This window comes from Chaetodon trifascialis, chromosome 12 (assembly GCF_039877785.1).
Source record: "Chaetodon trifascialis isolate fChaTrf1 chromosome 12, fChaTrf1.hap1, whole genome shotgun sequence".
NCBI lineage: Eukaryota > Metazoa > Chordata > Actinopteri > Chaetodontiformes > Chaetodontidae > Chaetodon > Chaetodon trifascialis.
The window spans coordinates 23896298-23920570 of NC_092067.1; the positions used below are offsets into that span (position 1 = coordinate 23896298).

Here is a 24273-nt window from a genome sequence, read left to right on the forward strand (position 1 = left end):
GAAGAAAGTTAAGGGGTTGTATTTTGGATTGATTTGTTTTCAGATTGAAGACGGGCGGGCGTGTTGCATAACAGCTCAAAGGATTGTGCTCCTTTGAAACCGTCTTTGGGAGTTTGAATATATTTTTAATAACCGGGTAGATTAGGAGTCTGTGCTCACTGTGGTGTTTGTGGCCTGAGGAGCATCTGATCTGCTGCTGACTGCTATAACAATTATTATTATTATTATCATTATTAAATGAGGTGTAAGGCTCCTGTTTTGGGAATACCTCAAGCTGTCTTCATAAAGCTTACAAAAGGAAAAAATAAACTGGAGGCATATGTGACCAACAGTTTAAAATGCAACCAGTGGAAAAGTTAGTCTGCAGCCCTGCTTATTTTTGCAAAATATACCCAAAATACCCAAAGCAAACTAATCTCAAACCTCTAATTTAGAGTTAGTGTAACATCAAAGCCATGTTTGACAAAAAGAAAAACAAACTTGCATTTGATTTGTACTGCTTTTTAATGTGTTTTTCCATCAGAAATAGTAAAAGCCATACATTGTAGCAAATCAAAAATGACAAAAAGCGCTATACAGGCATAGTAGCTCATTCACACACATTCTACAGTCCAGACTGATCTGTCAAAGCGGGCAGACGCCACTCGAGTTTCCATCTTGGCAAACAAATGGCTAACATTCAGTTTGAAGGAGAGCGCGTCCTCTTTTCTCAACAAGCATTTTGTAGGCAAAAACACAGATTCTTCCGTCTCACCAGCCAAGTCGAGACACGGTCGTCGCGTGAAGATCAAACCCTGATGAGGACTATCTGTGGGCGTCTTTCTGAGAGGGCTGGCTTGAGTGAGACTTGAGGATACTGTGTACAGATTACAGTCAGCAGTGTTACGGTAACAACTTGACTCGAGCATGCAGGCTTTTGCTAATAAATAATGGAACATTCTAGTCAGATATAAAAGCCCTGTAAGTGCTGTTTTTTTCAGTTTTGAAAGACATATATTGGAGCCAATGCAGACCCCCCCAAACTAACCCTTATTTAATTAGTTTACATCATGCTGCCAACTGATCCTAGAGCATCAGGCATAAAGGAGGGGGCTGTAATCTATTCGGTCCTTGAACGGGACTCCTTTGCGAGGAAGATTAGCACACGAATCAACATTAAACTTAAAGTTGTTTTAGTTTATTTTCCCAGTGATCAAATTAACATTTACGGTTTGTCGAGCCACAGCTAAAACACTGCATCAGGCCAACAGTGGTTCCTCTGTAATGATCGTTTGACACCACACGAGGGCAGCAGCTACCGGCTGAACTGACTAGTTTTCCGTGAAGGAGCTCCAGGCCCAGCTGAGGGGAGCTGGAGAGCCTGCCTCTGAGACGGGTCAGTGTCCACATCTTCTCTTCTGACAAGTAGAAACACACTGATAATACTTCAACATTTAAGTGCTAAACTTGGACAATGTATTTTCTAGGCAGGTTTAAGTTAATTAAACAATTGCGTCGGCGTCACTTTCAACTCAAATTTGGACTTTAGTCACAACAACAGTCTCTCATACAAAAGATTTCCCCTCTTAAAAAGAAAAACAAAAAGCCTCCCCAAGAAAACAAGAATGTTAAAAAAAAGAAGTAATGCTGTGAAAAAAACATTCAAAACAACAGTGATACACTTCTAAATGCACACACTTTACACCTTATATATGTCAACGCACTCGACTTTAGCCAAAATAAAAAGCAATCTTTTCTTCTCACTTTCAGTAATCTTGATGTATACTTTATAATACATGTATACAAGATAACATAGAGCAACAAAGCAAAAAATAAATATCTTAAGTCACTGTTTGGAAGTTTTTTTTATATATATCTCTATATGTATATTTATATGTATAGCTTACTTTTGGGTAGGGTGTGTGTTAACAGTTTTGGCCGGCTGATGCAAAGAGCTTCTTTCAACACAGACAGCTGAAGAGCGGTGTAGCAGGACAACACTTTTCTATGAAGGTCGTCCTCCCAAAACAACTTCAGGCCTTTTCGTGTGGCTATGTGCTGCGCAGACTGAATGATGGCAGACAGGAAGCAAAGCGTCCTCTTCGCTCGAGTTTGTGTGGTGATTCAGAGGCCGTCTCACCGACGCTTTCCTGTGTTCACGTGGAAATCATGGCTGCACCGAAAGATCGTTTTTAGCTGATATCGTCAGACTCTAGCTGCACTTCAGAGGAATAACACCTGTTGCATCTTTAGCGACACTACTGCATCGAACAGGGAACGAAGGACCTGCGCAATTTTGGAGAACAACCTTATTTCCAAGTTTGGCTATTTGCATATTTAAGACAGCCTGGAAGAGTTTAATGTTCTTCTTTGAAAGCTCTGCATTACAAAAGAAAGTCAGGCACCAAATGTCATCTAGAACAGTCCTACTCATAAAGCAACCTAGAATATTTACACAGACCTCACCAGCTGCAAAAATGTTCAGAAACACTCTGCAAGATGGCAACGGTGCAGAATTGACCTACAGTATCAGTACATACAGAGAGAAACAGTTCAGTATTTTGGATTAAGCAGCCATATTTGTTTTACAAAAGAATACTTCCGACCCTCCGACGGTGGCACACTATACACGCCCTGACTACTTTTTTAAAATCTTTGGTTGACCAGTCAAAAGCCTGATAGATTTACAATCCACTTTTACGTCGCACAACTTGACTTCTTCTTTAAAAAAATAAAAATGAAACAATCGCTAAAAAATAACATTTGCACACACAATGTCATTCCCCCTTCCTGTTCATGTGTTACCCTGCCCGGGAGATAAGAAATGCCTCCCGTCCCATTGCCACACACAGCCACGCCCCATCCTGCACTTCCTCTGGTCCATTCTCGAGTCCGTCCAAGAAGAAAAGCACATGCATGCAAGCGGCACGCACGCACAAGCACACCACACACACTCTCGCTCATTTGCTCGCATTCGCACACACACACGCAAAAGTAAAAGAGCGGGAAAAATAAGGTGACGTGTAAAAACCCAATGCTAAATTGTCCAAAACAGAAAGCAAGTGTCTGTGGTTTAAAGGACAGAAAATAACCAAAGGCATTAGAAAAAAGCGCCAGGGTTCGCTGTCAGCTCTCATCGTTTCTGCGAGGCGATCATCTTCGAGACGAAGTTGACGATGGCGTTGGCAGGCTGGTCGGGGTCCATCTCAGCGAAGAGGTGGCTGACGTTATCGGTTGTGCTTCCCTGCTTACGCGCCACAAACCCAAACAGCCTGGAGAGACAAAGTCGGGTTTATTTGTAACCTCAGTCTACTGAATCATATGTTTCATTGAACCTAATGGTGTCTATTTTTCATGTTGCCAAGGTCAGCTAATGGCCTGATGGGCTTTGCTTGGTGGTCATCTTGAAGTCCAAGCAGGTGGCAAAAAAGCAGATTTTCTTAACTCCTGAAACAGACTATGTGCAAAGATCAATCTTTGGTGGATGCATGTCCACTGAAACTGAAAAACAGGCAAATTTGAGGTTCAGAGTATGATTTTTGCTCTTTTTAAGGTTATTAAATGGCGATCACACTAGCATCTGAAGCTAGCAGCTAATGGAAAGCAAAAGTCATCAAAACCCCCTTTTACTTTCATCGTGGTCCAACTCATCATCAATCTCCCCCTCATCAAAAGTGACCTGCCTGGATTGCTCTTTGTTTTTGCAAAAGCTGCCTAAAGAGTGTGCTAAACGTATACTCCACGGCCCTCTGCTGCCTCAAAACTGTCTGCAAGGCTCCTGTTTGGAGGGCTTCATCGAGGATTAGGAAGTCTCTGCTCAACCTCATCGAGTCGTGTGACTGACAGAACCTTAACCTTACTCTTCAAGATCTGGAAAAACAAATGCAGCAATTATCCCATCAACCGTTCTGCAGTCACCGGGATGAAGAGTGGGAGGTGAAGCCAGGGGTGCAGCAGCAGCTGGAGGGCTTCGCTTGCATGATGTACAGTCATGCATGTGACACATCAGTCAACCTGATCAGGAGCAACATGCTCGAGGAGATTGTGGGAAAAGACAAGACCGTCAACGGCTAGTTCACTCATCCCTGAACTAGATAGCGAGACCTGTTACCAATGAGCAGCTAAACCAACCTCCTGGAGGTTTAAAGCATATTTTGGAGCATGTTCGGTCTTGTGGACCAGTTCTGCCGACATCTCTCATTCACCTGTTGGCTGGCTGGTGTCGTCAGTAATCATGATGGGGAAATCGATGATAATGAGTGAAACGGGTTTCGATGACTTTTGCTTTCAGTTAATGGTCTTATCAGATTTCCCTGCAGTCGATACAAGAGAATACACTTGTTTGATTTGGCTATCGTAGGGCACTATTGCAAAACAAACTAGTGAATGTTACATTGTTCAGCCTAAGATTTGTTATTCACCTGTGTTTGCTTGAGTGGTTGTGTAACAGAGTTGGAAAAATGTAATTTGTTCAATTAATTCATGTTCAGAGTATATGTGGGGATTTTATTTATTATGTATTTATTTTGGTGTATAATTGTGAATTTTATCTTAATGTGTTATTTTATTTCATTACTATTTTTATTTGCATTTGGCTCTTACCTCTTTCTGTACCTCCTGGGCTTCCATACCACAGAACGACAACCCCTCACAGTGCGCTGATACACTGATGAGGGTAAGTTGTGTTGTTAAACGCTGCTGTGATTTATAACTTTTTTGTAAGAAACACGATCTATTAAGATTGCTGCTGGCGCTAATTAATTATATATAAGTAGTAACAAGGCTACGAGGCTGTTTTGTGTTATTTATAATAGTTTATATACACTTTTATTGATGCTTCATTTTCGCACCAGTAGTGCGGTAACAGGCTAGGTGGCTAGTGCAGGAAAGCTAATGTGTTGCTGCCCGTCTTTATGCTTTTATTTTGCCTGCTTAGGAGAGCAGTGTGGGAGAGAGAGCCAGACTCAGAAGACATGAATGTCTGTTTATTGTCTTTTGCAGGTATGTTTTAATTGTTAAATGTGATTATTTTTACTATTATTTTGCTTAGTCTTACCCCACGTGTATGTCCTTATTTTGTCCAGTAGATGGCACTGTTCTGTCCCTGGCACTGTCCCTGGTCATTATTCCTTGAGTTGAAATTGTTTAATATAAGTGTTTTTCTGATGTTTTAAATGGCTGATACTACTGCTAGTTTGATCTTAATGTATTGTAAATTGTATTTTAAGAAAAGAGATCAATCAACCTCACACAGTGCGCTGATACACTGATGAGGGAGAGCAGTGTGGGAGAGAGAGCCAGACTCAGAAGACATGAATGTCTGTTCATTGTCTTTTGCAGAAAATGAATGGAAGAAAACTACACCTGAGTCATCATTTCCACCTCAGTCGACACACTCCCACTCCCCCCCCCCCCCCCGTGCCCCCGTTACAGTTGCACCATGTCAATGACCTTTATATAAAATTATTATAAAATTACATGAAAAAGTCAGTTCATTTGTCTTCGTACAAGTGCTTTTCTACTCATACGGACATCAGTTTAAGATGGCACCAAATGAACCCCAGTGGTCATTAGTTGACCTCAGCAACATGAAAATTTCTCAACTAGACAACATTTGGGTCCTAAAAATGCCATGAAGCTAACATGGGAACCTATTTCTCACATCACCCCCCTTGTTCAGGAGAATTGTCAGATCAGCAGTAGAAGTGTAATCTGATACTCACTTGGCTGTGCCTCCCTCAGGCTTGTTCCACCTGTAAAGATTTGAAATTAATATTTCACTGTGCTTGCTGATATATTTTTCGGTTTGAATGTGAAATGCAGAGTTCACACAATCATTAACAGGTATTGTAAGAAAAACATTGGCATTATTGTGCCACTAAGGCTAACAAGACACTGGACCTCCTTCTGTTTTTACGGTATCTTGGAAGTCGACGGTAGTTTTGCATCTGAAGCAAACCACGAACCATATTTTAAAAATTGATCTTCATGTCGCTGTACTCACTTTCTGTCCTGAGGGTCAGTGTCGCAGAACGTGACAGTGTTGGTGGGATAGTGGCGTCGGAAGAAAAGCCTGTAAAAGCAGCAAGCAAAGAAAAAAACAATAGAGATTACAGGAACACCCGAATGCATCGAGCGTGGTTAGCTGATCAGTATGAACTATTTAAACTCAATACAGACCATTAGGTAAAGAGTTTGTCCAGATAGTGATTATCAAACTTCGGCTTGTTTTCCCTGAAGTTCAATATGTCTAATATTACATTTCCTAATGATAGTAAGTGCTCTTTATTTTAGGTATAAACATTTTTACAAAAGAACCCTTAAATTATCTTTTTAATGATCCTCATATGAACTGATCAGGACAGTTTAAATGTGTCACGGCTCTCTGTTTACTAGTAGTAGAGGTTTTCAGAGGTTTTCCCTGTGTGGTTTACTTGAATGTTTTATTCATCCCCGCACCCTTCACAAAAACAAAACCGTGTTCCTGATTGAAATGCCGTAGTAAAGACAACCTTGATCCTTTAATCCCGTGTTAGAAATTATTTATTGCTCCTGAGTGTGTGTCGCGGCTTGCCTTAAAAAACAAACGTGTTCAGACACCGAGCACCGTCTGCAGCACAATCTCCAGATGTCATGCAATGTTTATCTTGTGAGGCGTCTTTCAAACATTTCGAGGCGTCGTTAAACAGCGGATGGGTGGTTTCCAGACTTACTTCCTCTGGTTGTCAGTCAGCGTGATGCCTTGTGAAGACACCTTGAAGTGCACGACGGTGGCAGTAGGTGGAGAAGCGGCAGCCAGTGTCTCGGATATGGCCTTGGCAACCGCCTGAGGGCCTGTCAGGGACTCCATCTCCACTGAGTTGATGTAAAGCACATTGCATGCTGGGAAGAGAGCATGTGTCCCAGTCAGATAACAAAGCAAATCATATTAAGACGTGGAAATTTCAAGCGGACAGTGTAACTGAAATTGTATTTATTCATGCTGAAATACTGATTTTCATGCTGCCTGGAGCAAAGTTTCAGAAACAAATCCATCCAAATCATTCCACATAAAACATTCTGCCTGTTATGGACAAGAGGCCGGATGCTAATGTTAACAGACCATCTCAAAACATCTCAGGAATCTGGTTACAGAGGGCCATTAATGACTCATCATGTGTGCAGGTTACGACATACAGAGACAAACAACAAACAGATAGAGATGCACATTCCAGATGTAGGTTTCCAAATAAAGGTGCACAGGGTTTACCATGGGAATCAGCAGGGGCCCTCTGCACTGGGATAACAAGGATGTCATGGTGTCAGAATAAGTGACTCAGGTGATTCAGGACACATTAATAATGTCCCTAATGTCAAAGCTGCGTCACAGGACTGCGTTCAACAATGAGAACGAATGAGGATGAGTCGATGTTTTACCTGCTCCTTGTTTCAGTCTTTCAGCCAGTGGATTCGTCGTCGCCACTTCTGGCACTTCCTCGATGAGATCTACATTAAATAAGAGGAAGTTTCCAGTTTTGGCATTAAGTTCAGTTTTTAGCTGCGGCTGCAGTTCATCATCGTTTCCTTCACTAAAAGTCAACACGTGAGCATTATTGTGCTAATTATAGGTTCCAGTCTCACCACTGATGTTCTGTATGATGAAGAAGCCTTTATGGTAATTTAAAATCATTCCTAGACACATAAATATTAGAGCTACTCACAAAGGGTTTTTTTTGTCGGATAGTAAACACACCTGAAGACTTTCATACTTCACTGCCTGCACATTGTGAACCAGCTCCTCTTATTCTTACATTTTCAAATTTAACAATGTGATCGAAAATGAACTCAGGAACAACAAAGCATATCTTTAAAATGCACAGACCTGTCGTTGGGATAAGTAGTTTGCAGGGTAGCGCCAGTGGTGTGATAGCGTGTTGGTAGACCAAGGCGGACAGACAGCCTGTTGGACAGAAACGACAGTCAGAGACAAACGTTTGTCTTTCTTACACGTCTTGAACTCCTGCTGTCCTTCTACATGTTGTGCTTGCCAGCAGTTTCCAAATCTTTTGTCAGTATTGCTTTAAATTGTTGCTGCTTTCCTGTGATAAGTGCTGTGTTGTGTAAAATAATCCACTATCTTTTATTGATTATTGACCATGATGCATCACTGTACACTGCAGTAACTTAGTGTCCATGATGAAACTGCATCTACTGTGGCCAGAAAAGTCAGCACTGATCATGACTGACATTAAAAAAGGATCCAAATTGATGCAGCAGAACCAGGGATATTGTCCTTTTTTTAATCCCCGCAGTCCTCTTCCTTCACAAAACGTGACGCCTGAGTTACCCACGATGCAACTCAACCACCAGCAGTTTGGTCACGCATTCAGGTGTGGTATGCTAGTACAGGATAACGTAGCATGGAGCTGCTACAGAAATCTGGTAACACTGCTTTTTTCAATCTCCTCAGCCCAGATGTTAGTAGTACTACCTAAGAGCTATAAATAGACTAATGGTTAAATCGAGGCAGTTTCCTTTAATAATTTAGTTATGACCCCTCCAGTCCCATTTCTGTCACTCCCCATAATTTGTCTTTTAAGCTATAGGATGGATTTAGTTAAATGTGGCCTCTTGGATTTAAAAATGGTGAGAAAACAAACTCACCATCATTCTGTTGGTATTAGCAGTTGTAACATCAAATAAATGCAAACAGCAACACAAGAGAAAGAGTGATGGACTGAGCTATGGGATGAAGACAGGAGAGGAAGAGGAGTCAAAGAGAGGCGAGACCAAAGTTCACAGCTTGCCCCATGCTGGATTTGGCAGAGGCGCTCTGACTCTCAGCGCACACACACACTCAGACACACACGTCATACAGCCTCGCAGTGTAATTAGTAGGAAGAACACGAGTTAGATCACTTCAGTCAATACTATAATTACAGTCGGATTACACGTTATAGAACTTGGAAAGGGGCGCAGATCTTTGACAGAGACAAAGGCAGCAGCCGCTCGTGTCTGACGGAGTCAGTGTACGTGTGAGGGCAGCAGGCTTCCACTAACCGAAGTAAGGCTCGTTGGGACAACCCTTCAGCTTCACTCCTTTAGGGCTGCTCTCAATCAGGAAGTGCCTCACCAGCTCGTTGGTGATGTCACCTGCAACAAAAGAGCGAGTCGAGGTCATGCACAGCTGATTAGCACGGAGACATCACCTCATATCTTTGGTATTAAGATATTAACTTCTGTCTCCACCCTGACCGAGCACCAAAATAGGGAGAAAGAAGAGCAACAAAAACACAAGTAAATAGTTGTTGCATTCAGTAACTGCCTTGAAATAGCCATTCGTGTAAACACCATCCTGCCGCCTACCTTTCTTGCTCTGATGCACTGTTGGCGGAGGAGAGGCCACCTTCATCGCCAGGCCGTAAGCCCCCCTGAACGAGTGACTGTCCCGAATAACGAAGGCTCCAGGCTCCCTCTCCCTCAGCAGGCCGATAGCTGTAACACGGTGGACATTCAGCTGTTTCACACTATCAGATCATCATAATGTTTAGTGACATGTCTCAATCATTTATATTTACTTCCAGGACAATCAAGCCAATAGTTTAATTTGTCCAATACCTGCAAGCAGCAACTTTCTCATCAGCCTCAGCTGTACACGTTTAGTACTACACAGAACACGTTACAGTAGTTAAACTGCGATGGCAAACATGTTAAGCTTTGTACCTGCTCAACATCTTAGCATGCTGATGTTAGCATTTAGCACCAGGCACCATGGTGCTGAAGTACAAGCTGACTAGCCACAGATGACGCTGATGATATCTGATGTATTGCGTCAGAGTTAGCTTAGTGCTAAATTACATCTGCAGGTCACACTTAAAACAGGACAAGCGTTGCAGCACTGTTCTTGACGCATTACCAAGCAGTGTATGCTGGGGACTTTGGCAAAGGAAAAGCCTTTTATGCAGCACTGGCTAAATTTGGATAACAGACTTTGGAGGAAGTCATTAAAGGATCAAGTTGAGATTAAAACAAAAGAAAGGAAGCAAAAAGTTGAAGAAAAACCAAAAGGAGTCACTCAAGTCTTGACCCTTAGTTTGAAAAACTGCTGTCAGTCTGTATTTCATTAAAACTACAATTTCTAACATGACACGGCATTGTTCAAGGAGAAGAGCTTTACATCCATTACTTCACTATTTAGTTCAATGCCTCAAACTGTCCACATGTGATAGTTTAAGGAAGGAAGATGGATGAGATGAGCGCCACATGCAGATGTTCCCTAATTCTTTACATATGCTGTGGCTTTCCTTGGGGGAGTGCATGGCACTAAGTATAAACTATGTGTGTGTGTGTGTGTGTGTGTGTGTTTGTGTGTGATGTCATTGCAGTTGAGCATATGCTTGTATTTAACATGATATAATCCAATATGGGCTGTGAGCAAATGCAGATGGGCAGCCAATAGCCACTGACCTCACAACCAGAAGTACAGAGATGTGCGTACAATGGTTAGTGCATGTGTGTGTTAATGTGCATGCATTTATCAAAAGTGACCATGTTAGGGCTTATTTGTGTGAAATCTGATGCCATGACTTTAAATTTAACAAGAATATTAAAGATAATTAAGTAAAATTACAATAATAAGTATGGGGAGTAATGTAAAGTGATGTATTAACTTTTGTGGTTTGCACATCAAACATGCTAAATAACAAGAGTTCAGTCATCCCAAACACATTTTACATGCTTTGTAGGACCAGAAACAATGGTGACCCTGTTCCACAAGAAAAAGAGCACCAAAATATCCATACAAACTTTTAAAAACACTCCTGTAGCATAATCCATCTCCACTGGATAATACTATGCTCTGTGTGTACAACAATCATATTTTTGCCCAAAAATGCTAAATACACGTCTTCCTTTCACAGTTCTTGCTAGCGAGGTTAGCTGTCACCTTTACTGTCATTGTACATGTACAAAGAGAGTCAAACATAGGTTTCTGGGAAAATATTCCATAACATAATGGCCGAAACACACTGGGACACACTGAACCAACTGATCCCCAGCAGGAACCTGGCACCAGTAAGATTAAGGAAAAAAAAAAAAAAAAAAAAAAAAAGCTTCAAAAATAACCACACCCACAAGGACACACATGTGACCAAACAGAAAGAGGAAGAAAAGGGCAAGCATTGTTACAGTAACTGTGCAAAGGTCTTTCAGCAGCTTACCTTGCTCCCTGGAAATGTCTGGTTTGTACCAGAACTTGGACGTGTCTTGGACAAACTTGACATTCAGCCTGCTCTCATGGCTTCCATCTGCAACGAAAACAAAGAGAATGTCACAGAAATGCCCAACATCATGATCAAGATAGGTTGTGTATGTTGAAATACCTACAAAATGAGTCAGCCGAGGTAGCACAATACAGCATGTCAGCAATACACATCGCTGAAGATACACCGTGACGCTCTAACATGCACTCAACTTGTCTTCTGTTGGGCGTAGCTGTTTTGTACATTGGAGTTTACATCTCATTAGTATGCCAAGTTTTATCTGCCTGTATACATCTGCAATTATATAAGAGGTTGTTGTACTCAGAATGAGCTAAAAGCATGACACAAAAGCAGAGAATGACTGCCAAAGCATTGGGCTGCAAGCCTGTTTTAGAAAGCCGGAGAACGAAGCAAACAAAGAAGAACTTTCATAGTACTCCAGATAACGTGCACCCTTACCGGGCATATTGAACCTTGAGAAGTCCGAGAGGGTGTGGAAGTAGCTGGGAGCGCTTCCTCCACTCGCCGGGGAAATTATCTTCCCATTCAGCGTGCCGTAAGACACTGCTCCATTTGGCCTATCGCCGCTCGACATGCGCCTCTTCTCTGGAAGCTGGGGCTGGAAACTAGGGGCCGGGCTGCCCTGTCGGAACCCTGCACCCATTCCCAGCATCCCCCCATCCTGGTAGCCTGCAGGCGAGATGGGGAAGGAGGGAGTGGGTGGTCCCTGATAGCCCGAGGAGCTGCTCTGTCGTGACAGGTTCCCGTGTCTCTCATCTGGAGTGGTATAACCGCTGTGCATGGGGTGACGGTCCAAGCTGGGGCTTCTCTGGGGTACCTGCGACACAGATGGGTGACGGCCCAAAACCGGACTTCCTTGGGGGTGTGTGATAGATGGCTGTCGGCTGAGCACGGGGCTGCTCTGCATGGGCTGGCCTAGGGACGGCTGTCTGCTTAGGACCGGGCTCCGCTGGGACCCCTGTCCCAAAGAGGCCTGTCTGCTGAGGACTGGGCTGCTCTGAGCTCCCTGAGACAGACGACGACCAAGGATGGGACTGCCACTGAGACCCACCTCGAAGCCATTAGCTGGTGATGCTTGCTGGCCCATGATGGGCCCATCCTGATTAGCTGCTGGGCGCTGCTGGAGGATGGGTGGATGGTGGGCGGGGTGGCCAAGGATGTTGGTCCGGTGCTGCGCATGGGGACTTCCGTGACTGAGTATTGTCTGGGAGGGTTCTGAGGTGAGCGGGCTGGGGTCTGAGGTCACACAGGTCCCCGGTAGTGTGTTGGGGCCAAGGTAGGACAGCGTAGGGGTAGCAGTGCCAAGGTAGGAAGAGGTCGGAGAGCTGGAGTCTAGGTAGGAAGAAGTGGGGGTATTCAGGGCTTGGTATGACGGGGTGGGAGTTGGGTAGGCACTCTCTGTAGCCTGGGAGCGGAAGCCTGAATCAGTAGTGGGTTGGGACGGAGTGCTAACACTGCTCTCTGCCAAGGGGTGATCACTGAAAGAGAAATGGAAAGTTTATTAACCAGCTGAAGATTTTGTGCACTTCCTCAAACTGTTAGACTACAAAGCAGTAACTTTAGGAGTGTCATTGCAAAGAAGGAACCTGGTCTCAGATCTGGCCTTGGACCAAAGAGAAAAAGAGCTCTGTGTTTTTTGACTCACCCCTGTGAGCTCTGGATGGGGCTGCTGCTGGACAAAGGTGGGTTCAGTGTGTGGGAGGAGGGACTTGGACTTCTCTGCTGGCCTGTGGTCTCTCCTGGTGGGCTAAGGCTCCGAGGTGAGGGGGGCTGCTGTCCGCCTACCGCTGCCGACCTCGCCACAGACTCGACATAGCTTCTTGGTGCTGCATGTGACAGAGGAAGACAATCTCCATGAGCCACGCACTTACTTCACTTTTGCTTTTCTGTGTGTAATTCTTATTGTCTTTAGCTTTGTAGCATTGTAGCTGTGTTTCCATATATACATACATATATATGCAAAGAAATGGGAAGAAAACTGTGAAAATAGATGCCTGCTAACAGAGTTGTGTATGCTGGGGGTGGTTGTGATTTTTCCAGACAACAAATGGAAATGGTTTTTCCACACATGATATGCAGGTGGACTGCATCTGAACAACAGGCAGGAAAAAAATGAGGTGGAGGATTTTAAAACCTTGGATGCGATGATGATGATCTGTGGCATTATAGCAGCACTCTTACCTTCCTCACCCTCACTGCTCTCATCATCTGTGGAGCATCATTGGAGATAATCCAGAGAAACAGAATAATGTAAAGGAACAGAGCTACAGCAAGGGAGTTGGAAAGAACGTTTTCTTTCTGTGCATCTAATTTGGGAGTGTGTGTACGACGGGGGTGTAAAAAGGAACTCATTTCACGAGGAATAGAGCATTTCAGTGCTCTCATTTAGCCTTCAGTTGCACAAAGAGCGAATTTTGAGCTGCTAGGTGATGATATTGCCACTAAATTTGCGTGTATCAAACTGCCTGTTTCAGCTCTAGAGTAGTTATAATCTCCATGTCTCAGTGGCCACCAGAGACTGCGATTCTAACGAAGTGAGTCCTGCAACCAACCTGAGCCTGTTTGATTGAGGAGGATTTCTGCTGGGTTGTGGGGCTTCAAACCCAGGGCCGACAGCGGAGTCTTGGCAAGACCAGGAGGGGACCGGCCTGCAGAGAAAGGGACAGTTATCACCACACAGCATCACACAGCGGAGACATCTTGACAGCTGCTACCTGTCGACACAGTCTAACGACGAGTTATCGCTTTTTAAGGACAAATTACTAAATTAGAAAATCATGCCAATGTGTCATGATGTCCATGTGCTGTACTTTCTAATGGCAGTTTAAAGTTGACCTTCAGCCTTGATAATCATACACTAACACACAGATAAACAGCTGTCAAGACAATACATGGATGCACATCAACACAGGTTAACACACGGGAGCAGCAGAGGGGTGCGCTCATGCTCTGATGGGGCAAAGCATGCATGTGACCAAGCACACAAACGGGCAGTGACACCAACTCACTCCACCATCGGCAGAATGAGGTGTTTCAAACACAGGCTGGCATCAAAGCAGAGCTGGGTCAAACTGAATTCATAAAGGCCTCCCCAGGAGCTCATCATGTGACAGGAGAATGGTACGAATGCCATTCCTCACTTCATCTTTTGCATTTATAGACTGGACTTTGTTTTAGTTTTAAATTCTTCAGCAAGTCAAACCCTGTAATTCCTTTGAATCCAATGTTGCCACAAAGTTAACAGTCTCCATGAAAAGAGGAGGAATTTTGACACAGTCTCTGCCACATTAACACCGGAGGGAAAGATGAGGAGTAGACTGTCGCCACTAGAGCCGTAGCCATATTTAGACCTGTATCACTTTAATCATCCCGACTGTGAAAGTGTTTTATTCAAGGTGACTCTTCCACTTCATGAATCTGTCTCGCACCTCTAGTCCTCCTTTAGAGTGCAAACTACTCCTTTATTCCCCTCCAGCGTAAACACAAATAATCATGTGGAGGGAAAAAAAAGCCTCTTGTGATAACAAACACATTGCTAGCACAATTTTCAAAGGACAATAAATGAACGACTGGGTAATTAAGACTGTCGGGGGAGGGCAAGCAGGGTGCTGGTTGCGGTGAAACAAGGCAGCAACAGGAACCTAAACACAGATGACAACAGCAACACGGAGAGCAGCAGCTGCTGAGACAGTGGAGGTTCACAATAATTACACGTGTGTAATTAAACATGTATATATGAGTCTTTGGATGTGTGTTTGTGTCTGCATGTGGTTCGTTTCTGACTGACAATCTCTGAAGCTGCAAGTTGTTCCCTGTTTTTAGCCACGCTAGCCGTATGGCTCTCAGGATGGGATGCTGGTCAGGCAGTCCACCACTCTGACAGTCATGGTCTCCAGAGGATGAACCCTATTGACTTTGGCCATCCTTTTCCCCTCGTGTCACCATGACCTTGACAGTTTTGTCTTTTAGTGAAACGTCTTCACAACTACTGGATATACTGGCATGAAATTTGGGAGAGATATTGATGGTGTCCAGAGGACAAATCCAAATCATTGACTGGTACCATCAGCTTCAGCTGTACCTCATGTTTACTGCTAAGTATGAAATGTTAGCATGCTAACATGCTAAACTAAAATAGCGGACAGTATTAACTTTTTGCCTGATTAACATGAGCATGTTAGCCATGTCACTGTGAACATGTTAGCATACTCACAGTGCCTAAATGCAACCTCACACAGGCGCTAGCATGACTGTAGACTCTTTAGTCTTAGTGCACTACATGTTGGACGTATTTTATTAGCAAAAGATGTGTGTGTTTGTGTGTGTGTTACTGTACGTGATGTCTGTTTTGTTGCCGGTGCTGCTCTCGTGTGGCTCTCATGCCAAAGCGGTGCAGAACTATGATAAGTGATGGGTAAAAGGTCACTCTGGGAAGAGGGAAGGGACGGGTTGGGGATCAACTGGCTGACGTTGTGGGACAGTGGAACTCCGGTAGAGAGACGTGCATCGTCCACTTACCAAAGAATCCAAATCAATTCTTTGTACTTGCAACCTTGATGCCCCACGTTTAATCGTGGGTGGTGTGTGTGGGGCAGGCTGAGTGAACACTTAGGAATGTGATTTGAGGACACACTACTCAAGATGACTGTGCAATGGGAAGTAAATCTAGTGTCACGTGCATTAATCAGTCGGCTAACCATGCACCTTTAACGAGTTTTGCAAATAACTGCAAAACTAATGCCAGTTGACTGATGACAGCTGACTACATTTTCTGCTTAGCTGGGAAAAGAATCTGGTTTTGATGTCCATTAAAAACACAAATAATGAAGGACCGTATTTTCTCACATCTAATGCAACAATTTATCCAAATGAATCCAATCTTCAGCATTCTCTGTGTATCTCAGAAAAGGTTACCGCTCACTGTCACTGTGTACGCAATGTTCCCACTTTGAGGGGAGGGGGGATGTTACGCCACAGAGCGGGTGTTAAAAATATGGTGCGTTTTTATGACTAACTTTTATGGGTGTGCCCTGGGGGAGATAGGCAAGAGGACTGGATGAGGTAATTGGTAGAGTTGGCAAACGATGTGTTACCTAATACGTGACTCTTGTTTTAGTGTGGGGTGTATGTGAGAGAGGGGGTTGAAAGGGGCCTGGATGGGGGGGGTGGGTGTCTATATCTGTTGCTTTGTTTATCTGTTTCTTTTCTGTTTTATGGACTTAGAGAATAAAAACACGCTTTTCAACGTATTTCTTCAGTTACACCAAACTGACTTTTTGCTGTCTCTCTTTCCCTTTTTTTCTTTGCCTGCGTTAACTGAATGATGACATTCTTGTAAGAAAAGAGGGATTGAGGCTTCACGAGACGTGGCCGCTCAGGCATTTTGATGAGCCAATACAAGGCCAGAACGCTGCAATTTCCCACGCATTCACTGGACATCGGAAACGCAGCCCATTTACAATCTGAATGAAAGTGAGATGAGGGAATAGTGGGGATATTTGTTCACTACTCAGAATACGTGGTACCAAATGAAGTACAAAAAGAGAGAAATTATTTTAAGTCATGATAAAGTATCTTCAGTAAGTCTCAAAACAAGACTTTTCCTACAGTAAGTTCAGTATCAAAGGTTCATCTACATTTCCTTTGTTCCACTTAAAACAGCTGATTAATGCTAAGTAACAGCATTACTAAAATGCTACCAGAAACACATGGACAGTATTTAGTCTGTCATACTGCGTAAAGACGATAAGAATCGTACCACTGTTGAAAACAAACTGCAATGATGATTTGATAGAAACTGCTTTGTCATTTTGAATATCTACAGTAACTTCGCCTGAGCTCCACAGTGCCCTGTGTCAGCCGGAGGGGGAACTTACACAGGTTGAAGTAAGGGGTTTGCGGCGAGATGGGGAAGGCAGGGGTTTGGGGAAACACCTCACCACCAACTGTGGGTGTAGGACTGATGGGGCCTCCGTCCATCTCCTCGAAGGCCTCGCGGTAGCTGTGCATGTGTCTCTGGAGAGCAGAACAATGACATGAAAAAACACACATACGTGTCAACGTGCAAAGAAAAAAGTCCCAAAATGTGAGCTTTCTACCTCCTTAGGTCGCCCTCCAGGGTTCATCGCTATGGCGTTGACAAACTCTGGAGAAACACAGCGGATGGGGGAGCGAACTGGGGCATCAGGGGAGGGACCATCATCAGGACCGTTCTGGTATTGGCCCTCGCTGGTGATGCGACGGCGAGGCACAGTCGCAGGCTCATCCAAGGACACTGTACGAGCCTGCACACCTGAGACGACACGCAAGTGAGTGTTAAAATTAAGTGAGGGCTGCTCCATTACACCGCTTTCCTCCAGCAATTCCACCACTGTCATCAGAGGTTAATGCTGTCAGCCACTGTGAACGCTCACTGCACAGGCCATCGTGCAGACAAACAATGCAAAGGATTTTTTAGGAGGCTGTGGTTCTTCAAACCTTTGAATTTGACATTCACACACACACACAAGGTTAATGAATGCTAATCAAACTGCACATTAATCGCAAGAACTGAACAAAAAAACTCCATGAATGTCAAAATAAAACAAACTATTTTAAGTGTTTCATAAAAAGTAAAAACGTGACCTTGGAAATATGTTACATAGTCATGTTCACCTCTTGTAGCATTAGCTGAAGCTATAACAAGTCACTATTTTTTGAATGCCAGGGGGATGTGCTCTCGCGCAAATGATCAAGACTTTGTGATACGCTGGTGCAAACTGTTGGTTATCTAATGCGTCAATGTGGCCAGCCCTGGCTGAAGCTCAAAGCAGCCAGTAAGCTCATTCAGTTAATCTGGTTTGAACTGAGAGAGCCAAAGAGAGAGAGAGAGAGAAAGCCACCGGCATAAAACAAACAGGATTTGAGTTAAGAGCTTTAAGCTAATATGCAATGCCATTGACTGGCGGGTCGAGGTAGCAAAGCATGAAATTCTGGCCAAAGCGGCAAAGCCAATGTGAAAGACTATCACTGGCTGTTCTGCACTCCGGAACAAGATGAAGGTTAATGGGAGAAAGAAGGGAAGGGCAATAGGTTTGGAGAAACTGGGGATAATAAATTCTGTGGTGTTGTTCGTGCTGAGGCGGCTCATCCTGTGAAGGCACTAGTTTCCTGATGCTTTAAATTCTGTCAGTGAAACAGTTGGATGAGTATGTGGGATGGACCTGAAGCTGTCTTACTGTTTATGTCTCTTTCACACCTAAATGAGAAAATGTCTAAACCAAGGTGGAATGATCTCACGGAGAAAGTGCGAACAAACACGAGCTGATAGTGAAGGCTTCTCTCAGCGTGAGACCTTTCCATACATGGAAAAACAGCGTGGACACACCCTATGAGCCAGACGGTTAGGGAAATTGTGAAAATATGAATATGCCCTTCACTCAGCTTCACTTTGAAGTGGAGCAAAATCCTGGCCAAAAATCTGTGGAGAAACGTTAGCGATAGCAGCTGTGAAAATTTGAACTGTTAAATAGTTAGGAATGAACTTAGCTGCCATGGCCACATACATAAAAAATCTGAAGTGTTAAAAAGGATTTTCTCTGAGTTTTGTTACCTCTAAGTCATCTTCCAAACATCTGTGTGTTTTGTATTACCATTATTGAGTTATGGTTAATAAATCAATGAACTTCAGGTATTGTTTTTGGAAAGAAGTCGATGATAAACAAGTGCCAGTCATGCCTCCTGTTAGGGTCCTTGATTTAACTCGAGCTTCAAACAGCTTGTTGGCAAAGTGTTAGTTAAAAAATGTTGAAACTGACAGCTTTGAAAGCATGTAGTCAACACCCCCAAACAGAAACACACCCACCATCACACAGAGCCTGGAAACTGAGGACCAGATGTACCCACGATGCACTGCTCTACAGCAGAGTACTGTCAAACACTGCGCTGTTGCCCTGGTGACGGCTAATGGCTTCCAGCTGGGATGGCTGGAGATTCTCGAGGACTGACATTTCTCAGCTATTTAAAATCCAGTCATCATGTGGATAAGCATGGGGTTGATTCAAAAAACATAAACTTGATAGGTGATCCCTTTTTTTGTTCTTTTTAAGTGAGGGAAGCTACTGTCTCCACATGTGCAACTCAGAGAGGTTGTCTAAGGTAAGAGTGGGGAAACTGCATTCTTAGCAAGGTCATTTCAGATCAATGAGAACTGTACTTAGTAGTTTCTTTATAATCAGAACTCTACGACATTTATATATAAACCACTTAAAGGGATATAAATGTCATGATGAATGGAGATATGACCTCATTCCACCTCTACGATCCAAGATCGACTCTGGAACACTTAACTTCGACGTTGTATTGCATCACTAAAAGGGATATTGCTGTCTGCGGTAAAGAGGCCAGACTGGCCCCTGACACCCGCGGGCCCTAAACTGAACAATCCTGTCTGCATTGTGGTCGCTGTCTCCCAGTGGACACGTCCAGCTTTAGTGATGTTTCCAAGTAGGACTGTGGTCTTTCTCCTAGATTTGGTGTCCTTTGTTTGGCTTTGTAAATCTTCAAAATAGTGCGAGTGAAAAAAGCAGTCTTGAATGAGGCCAGTGTATCCTGGCCTGGGTATTGTTCGCCGACTTTGGCAAAATGGATCTTGTGACATGCACTCTCCTGGCAAGGGACAGAGCCTCCTTTGTGCTTCCCCTGTCTCGTTCTTGTGAAACTTTAACATTATCCAATTGGGAGTTTTTTTCTACACCACAGTTGAGGTAATTCTCTAACCTTGAGGTAGAAAAAAGCAACTCAGAACAAACAGGAATGAAGTGTGAGTTAAGTATTCAGAGAGGAATCAATAGTTAGTTTGATGATGATGTAGATGCTGTTCTGCAGACCCAATGCCAGGGAAAAATGTCAGTATGGAAGGGAGAAAAGAGGAAGTGGAACAAGAACAAAAAATAGAAATTGTTAGATGCAAACCAAAGGCCACCACACTCAAAGACAGAGCAGATACAGACTTGAACTTGGATTGAAGGAACACTTGCAAAAAAGGACCTCTCCTTTTTTGTTTGTAAGTGTTCCTTCAGACAGGATGGGAGAACCAACCCGACAGGGAGTGAGAACGGCGGTGCTCAGACTGAGAAGAGGTCATGCTTGGGATGACACTTTGGACACGAGCCGAGTATTCTGGGTAAACAGATGAATGATGAGAGAAAGAAGAATGATGATGACAAAACTGGGAAGAGGAAAACAAGGAAGGTGAGGTCCCGCCTATGACACACGAACAGGAAGATAACTAATATTTTCCACATCTTTAAAGGACGCTCCTTCCTGTTATCAAAGGTCAGACATCAACTTATGGTTTCAGCTAAACAAGTGAAACATTTTCACCTTAACTGAATCCAAACAAGTCATAAAACAGAAGGATGGAAATAGAAAGCAATCTGACATGGGTCTCATTTACTTCACTCAAACAATACGCTACATTTCCAGCTCCTAATGGTGTGAAACTAGCATTCAGTATTGCGACACCCGGCCTTCACTCTACATTTACATGGCAGTAAAGTGAAGTGATCTGTACTGTTTTTTATTCTAGAAAACCTCTTTCTGGCATTTGTTATCTCAGAGCTCAGCTATCACAATGTTTTATGTTGACTTTGTTCCATTTCTTACTGCTGTGCAGGATGTCTGATGTGCTTATCTAGGGACAGTCAACCTGCTGGACTGAAGAGAGCACTTCCTGTTTGGGGGGTGATGAGGTGACATTCAGGAAATGAGATAAGAGCAGAACTGTTTTCCAAGAGCATACAGTATGTGTACACTACATGGCTGATGGCATCAACGTTACTGTTCAGTAAATGTTCTGTCCTGCATTTGCTGCCACAAAAACAGAGATTACACCCAAATGGTACAATGAATAATATTTAATTTAGAATTTAGCATCAGCAAAGACCATTAAACAACAGGGTAATATTGTGATCTCTACTGGATAAAGGATTGGTTGTGTTGCGCTTCCTGGATGAAGCTGAAGTTGAATGCTACACCAAGATTTAGTTCTGTGGACCCTCCACTCTTACATTTCTTCTTTGCTGGACAAGCTGTTGGTCAAGGCCAATACCCTTGTCTATAACAGGCTGGGGTAGTGAACAAAATAATACTGGATTTTAAGGTTGGTTTTGCCCTGGGAAAACATTTTTTGGGGGCAGACATCTATGAGGTCACCAATGGAGCTAAGTATCAGGATGAAATGACATGAAGTTAGATCTTACCAGCCACTCTTTGGGCCACCAGACCTTCAACGTTGAAGACTTCATCTGGTTCACTATCTCTTGGCTGGGATGATGCTGAGGCAGCACTAGGGCTTCTCTGGGGCTCGGAAACCTCCGCAGACTGGGACAGTGCATTTGGTGGGTAGGTGTTGATGGACTTGAGCTGGATGTGACCAGCTACAGTGGGGGAAGCTTGTGAGGAAGGACCGGCTCCGGCCATTTCAGATGTGTAATTCAAACTCTGGACAGGTGCAGGCTCTGGTGTACTAGGTTTCCCAGGTGACATCTGAGCAGGTGAGGAGTGGCTGGCCTGGTTGGACATGGGGCCAGAAAAATGGGTATGAATGGCGGCATCAGCCTGGTAGGAGGGCCTAGTTTGGCTCTGGGAAAAGGACGGCTGGGTGGTCACTACAACACTGTTTTCCCGCAGTGGAGCACTTTGGGACTTTGGCACTAGCGAACGGCCTGGTTCCAGGTCCAACATGAGAAGATTCAGGGTTTCAATAGATTGCTCAATTTCTTGCTGGGAGGCGCTGTGACGATGAGGGAACTGGGGAAGGCTGTGGTGGCTGGGAATCGCTGCTACAGGAGGAGGTGGGCTAAAAGTAAGGCCTTCAGTTACTGGCTCCTCAGGTACGCCAAACTGCTGCCAAACGTTGAGACCACGCTGGACGGCATCCCTGCTACTGGTGGTGCGGGTGGGAGCTTGCGGCATAGATTTTGGTTCTGCACCAAATGACTGAGAGCGGTACAAATTACCATTCTGGGTAGCCATGTAATTTCCCGAGGATGGGGCTGAATCACTTTGGGTCAGAGTGACAGGTTTGTTTGATATGCCAACCTGTAGCTGGACGGTTTCCAGAGGCTTTTCTGGGACGCTGCGCTCCAGGTATGGCACATGATCCTGGCCATTGACAAGTGACTCAGACTGGTAATAAAGATCAGCTGGTGTAGCCCGACCATCGGTGGAGGAGAACGTCCCCAAACTGTCCACACTGTTGCCTTCTTGACTAGTAGGCAGCTCATCATCTAAAATGTCTGTCTCACGGTCAATGCTACTGTGCCCATTGACATGGACCTGGGCAGGCACCAAGTGAAGCATGCCTCCAACAGCAGAGGTCGGGGTGGACAGGTATCCCTGTCGATGCATGGGCCCCTCCAAGCCACTCAGCAGCTGTTCCAGCTCCTGTTTCTCTTGGGGACTGATTGGCTGTTGTGGAGCTGTGGCGTGGTGATGGACTGAAGGTAGCTCCTCACCTACAGGAACGTGTGTCTGGCTCACTGAGGAAGTCTGAGGAACTGTTGCCGCTTCATCAGTTCGGTCAGTTTTGATGGAGGCAGTAGAGTTTCCTGAGTCGCTGCTCACTGACAAGGCATGGTCAACCGCAGGCAGGGCGTGTTCAACAGCAGTGGGTGGGAGGCCGTTCGCTGTGACTGTCCCGTCAACTGACTCCTTTTTGCGAACTTTGGCGTAGAGGCTGCCGTCCAGTGGTCCTTGGGTATGGATGACTTCTAAAACAAATGAGTATAAGAGAGGCTCATTAGAATTAGATTGTGCCAAATACAACAATCAACAACCAACAACCATTCAGCCTTGCACAACCCTTTAATTTTCAATCACTGGAGTATTTTTAGAGCCACAGTACTTTTGGCCATTAACGAAACAAATCCTGTAAATGTATTAAATCCTGTGTAATCCTTTAAATATAAACACACAGTTTATCAAGACATTAAGAAGCAAAGAGTGAGGAACTATCATCAAGAGACGAAAAGGTATCAGGAGATTGTGTGGGCACGGCCAAAATAGCTGCAGTTAAATTAAACACTGGCTCATGTCCACCTATTCTACCAGCTTCAGGAAATGAGCAGAGTCTATGGCATGCGCTGTGGAAAAAACGATGAAATCACAGGAGCCTGCCTTGCATTTTCCCAACTGCTTGAATTGATCTGTGCCACCTAAGGGATACAGGCATAATAGAAGATTGATCAGTTGTTCTTTTTATGTGCTTATTATCTGAACAGCTGTGAACAGGATGACCTGATGTGGGAAACGGTTGGATGCATGGACGTCAGTCTTCTGATCTACCCATTTGTTACCTCATAAACTGGGATGGAAAACAGCGACGTAGACAGTTTTCACTGAACACAAATGCACAAGCACACGTAGCGTACATACAGTACACACCCATGCACATTCATACATGGCTATACCCAAGTCCGGTGAGGAGGAAGTGGGGTGCCCCAGTCAGAAGAATTTAGTCATCACTGGAAAATCAGCTTCACTGCGTACAGAAGGCCTGGAGGCTTTCCTTGGCCTCCAAAGCCCAAAGCAAAACAAACGCTCAACATACTGACAGTCAAGTCGAAAAGGTTGAAACACACATACGCAAGTTTACATCAAGCTCTTTTTTCCTTCCTTCCTTACGCATTCTCTCACACAGCCAACAATGTGCACCAACACAGACAGATGATCAATATTTTTAAGCGATAAAAGGTGATCAAAGTATGAGTTTGTTCTTTAAAAGCAGAGCATCTGAAAAAATCCCTGCGATCTCACATCCTCCACTCCGTTTACTAAAAGTCTGTGGTCATGCGTACTTCATCGTGGCAAAGAGAAAAACATTACCTGGTCAGATAATTCTTCTTCTACTGTCCATTAAAGTTCCCAAGAAACCTCCAAACCCATGATGAGGCATGTCCTGATAACCAAATCAGATGCTACAGCTGAGAAAGGAGCTGCACAAAGAAGCTGTCTGTGTCTCTGTAACTTATAGATATCTCCATCTCAGCTT

The 24273-nt window shown here is 44.1% G+C and overlaps 1 protein-coding gene across 1 annotated transcript in view; it reads right to left on the reverse strand.

Annotated features, from left to right (window-relative positions):
* Nucleotides 1-492: 492 nt before the first annotated feature.
* tns1b (tensin 1b) overlaps nucleotides 493-24273 on the reverse strand; it is a 127257-nt gene continuing 103476 nt past the window's right edge. Inside the window, exons 18-34 of the mRNA XM_070975390.1 lie at nucleotides 21482-22993; nucleotides 20319-20399; nucleotides 17339-17532; nucleotides 17117-17255; nucleotides 13793-13888; nucleotides 13422-13448; nucleotides 12886-13066; nucleotides 11679-12718; nucleotides 11178-11264; nucleotides 9325-9453; nucleotides 9019-9111; nucleotides 7841-7918; nucleotides 7396-7464; nucleotides 6693-6861; nucleotides 5984-6052; nucleotides 5703-5732; nucleotides 493-3251 (exon numbers count right to left, since the gene is read on the reverse strand). Of these exons, the coding sequence (XP_070831491.1) occupies nucleotides 3113-3251; nucleotides 5703-5732; nucleotides 5984-6052; nucleotides 6693-6861; nucleotides 7396-7464; nucleotides 7841-7918; nucleotides 9019-9111; nucleotides 9325-9453; nucleotides 11178-11264; nucleotides 11679-12718; nucleotides 12886-13066; nucleotides 13422-13448; nucleotides 13793-13888; nucleotides 17117-17255; nucleotides 17339-17532; nucleotides 20319-20399; nucleotides 21482-22993 (4133 nt within the window). The 3' untranslated portion in view covers nucleotides 493-3112. The remainder of the gene's footprint in view (nucleotides 3252-5702; nucleotides 5733-5983; nucleotides 6053-6692; nucleotides 6862-7395; nucleotides 7465-7840; nucleotides 7919-9018; nucleotides 9112-9324; nucleotides 9454-11177; nucleotides 11265-11678; nucleotides 12719-12885; nucleotides 13067-13421; nucleotides 13449-13792; nucleotides 13889-17116; nucleotides 17256-17338; nucleotides 17533-20318; nucleotides 20400-21481; nucleotides 22994-24273) is intronic.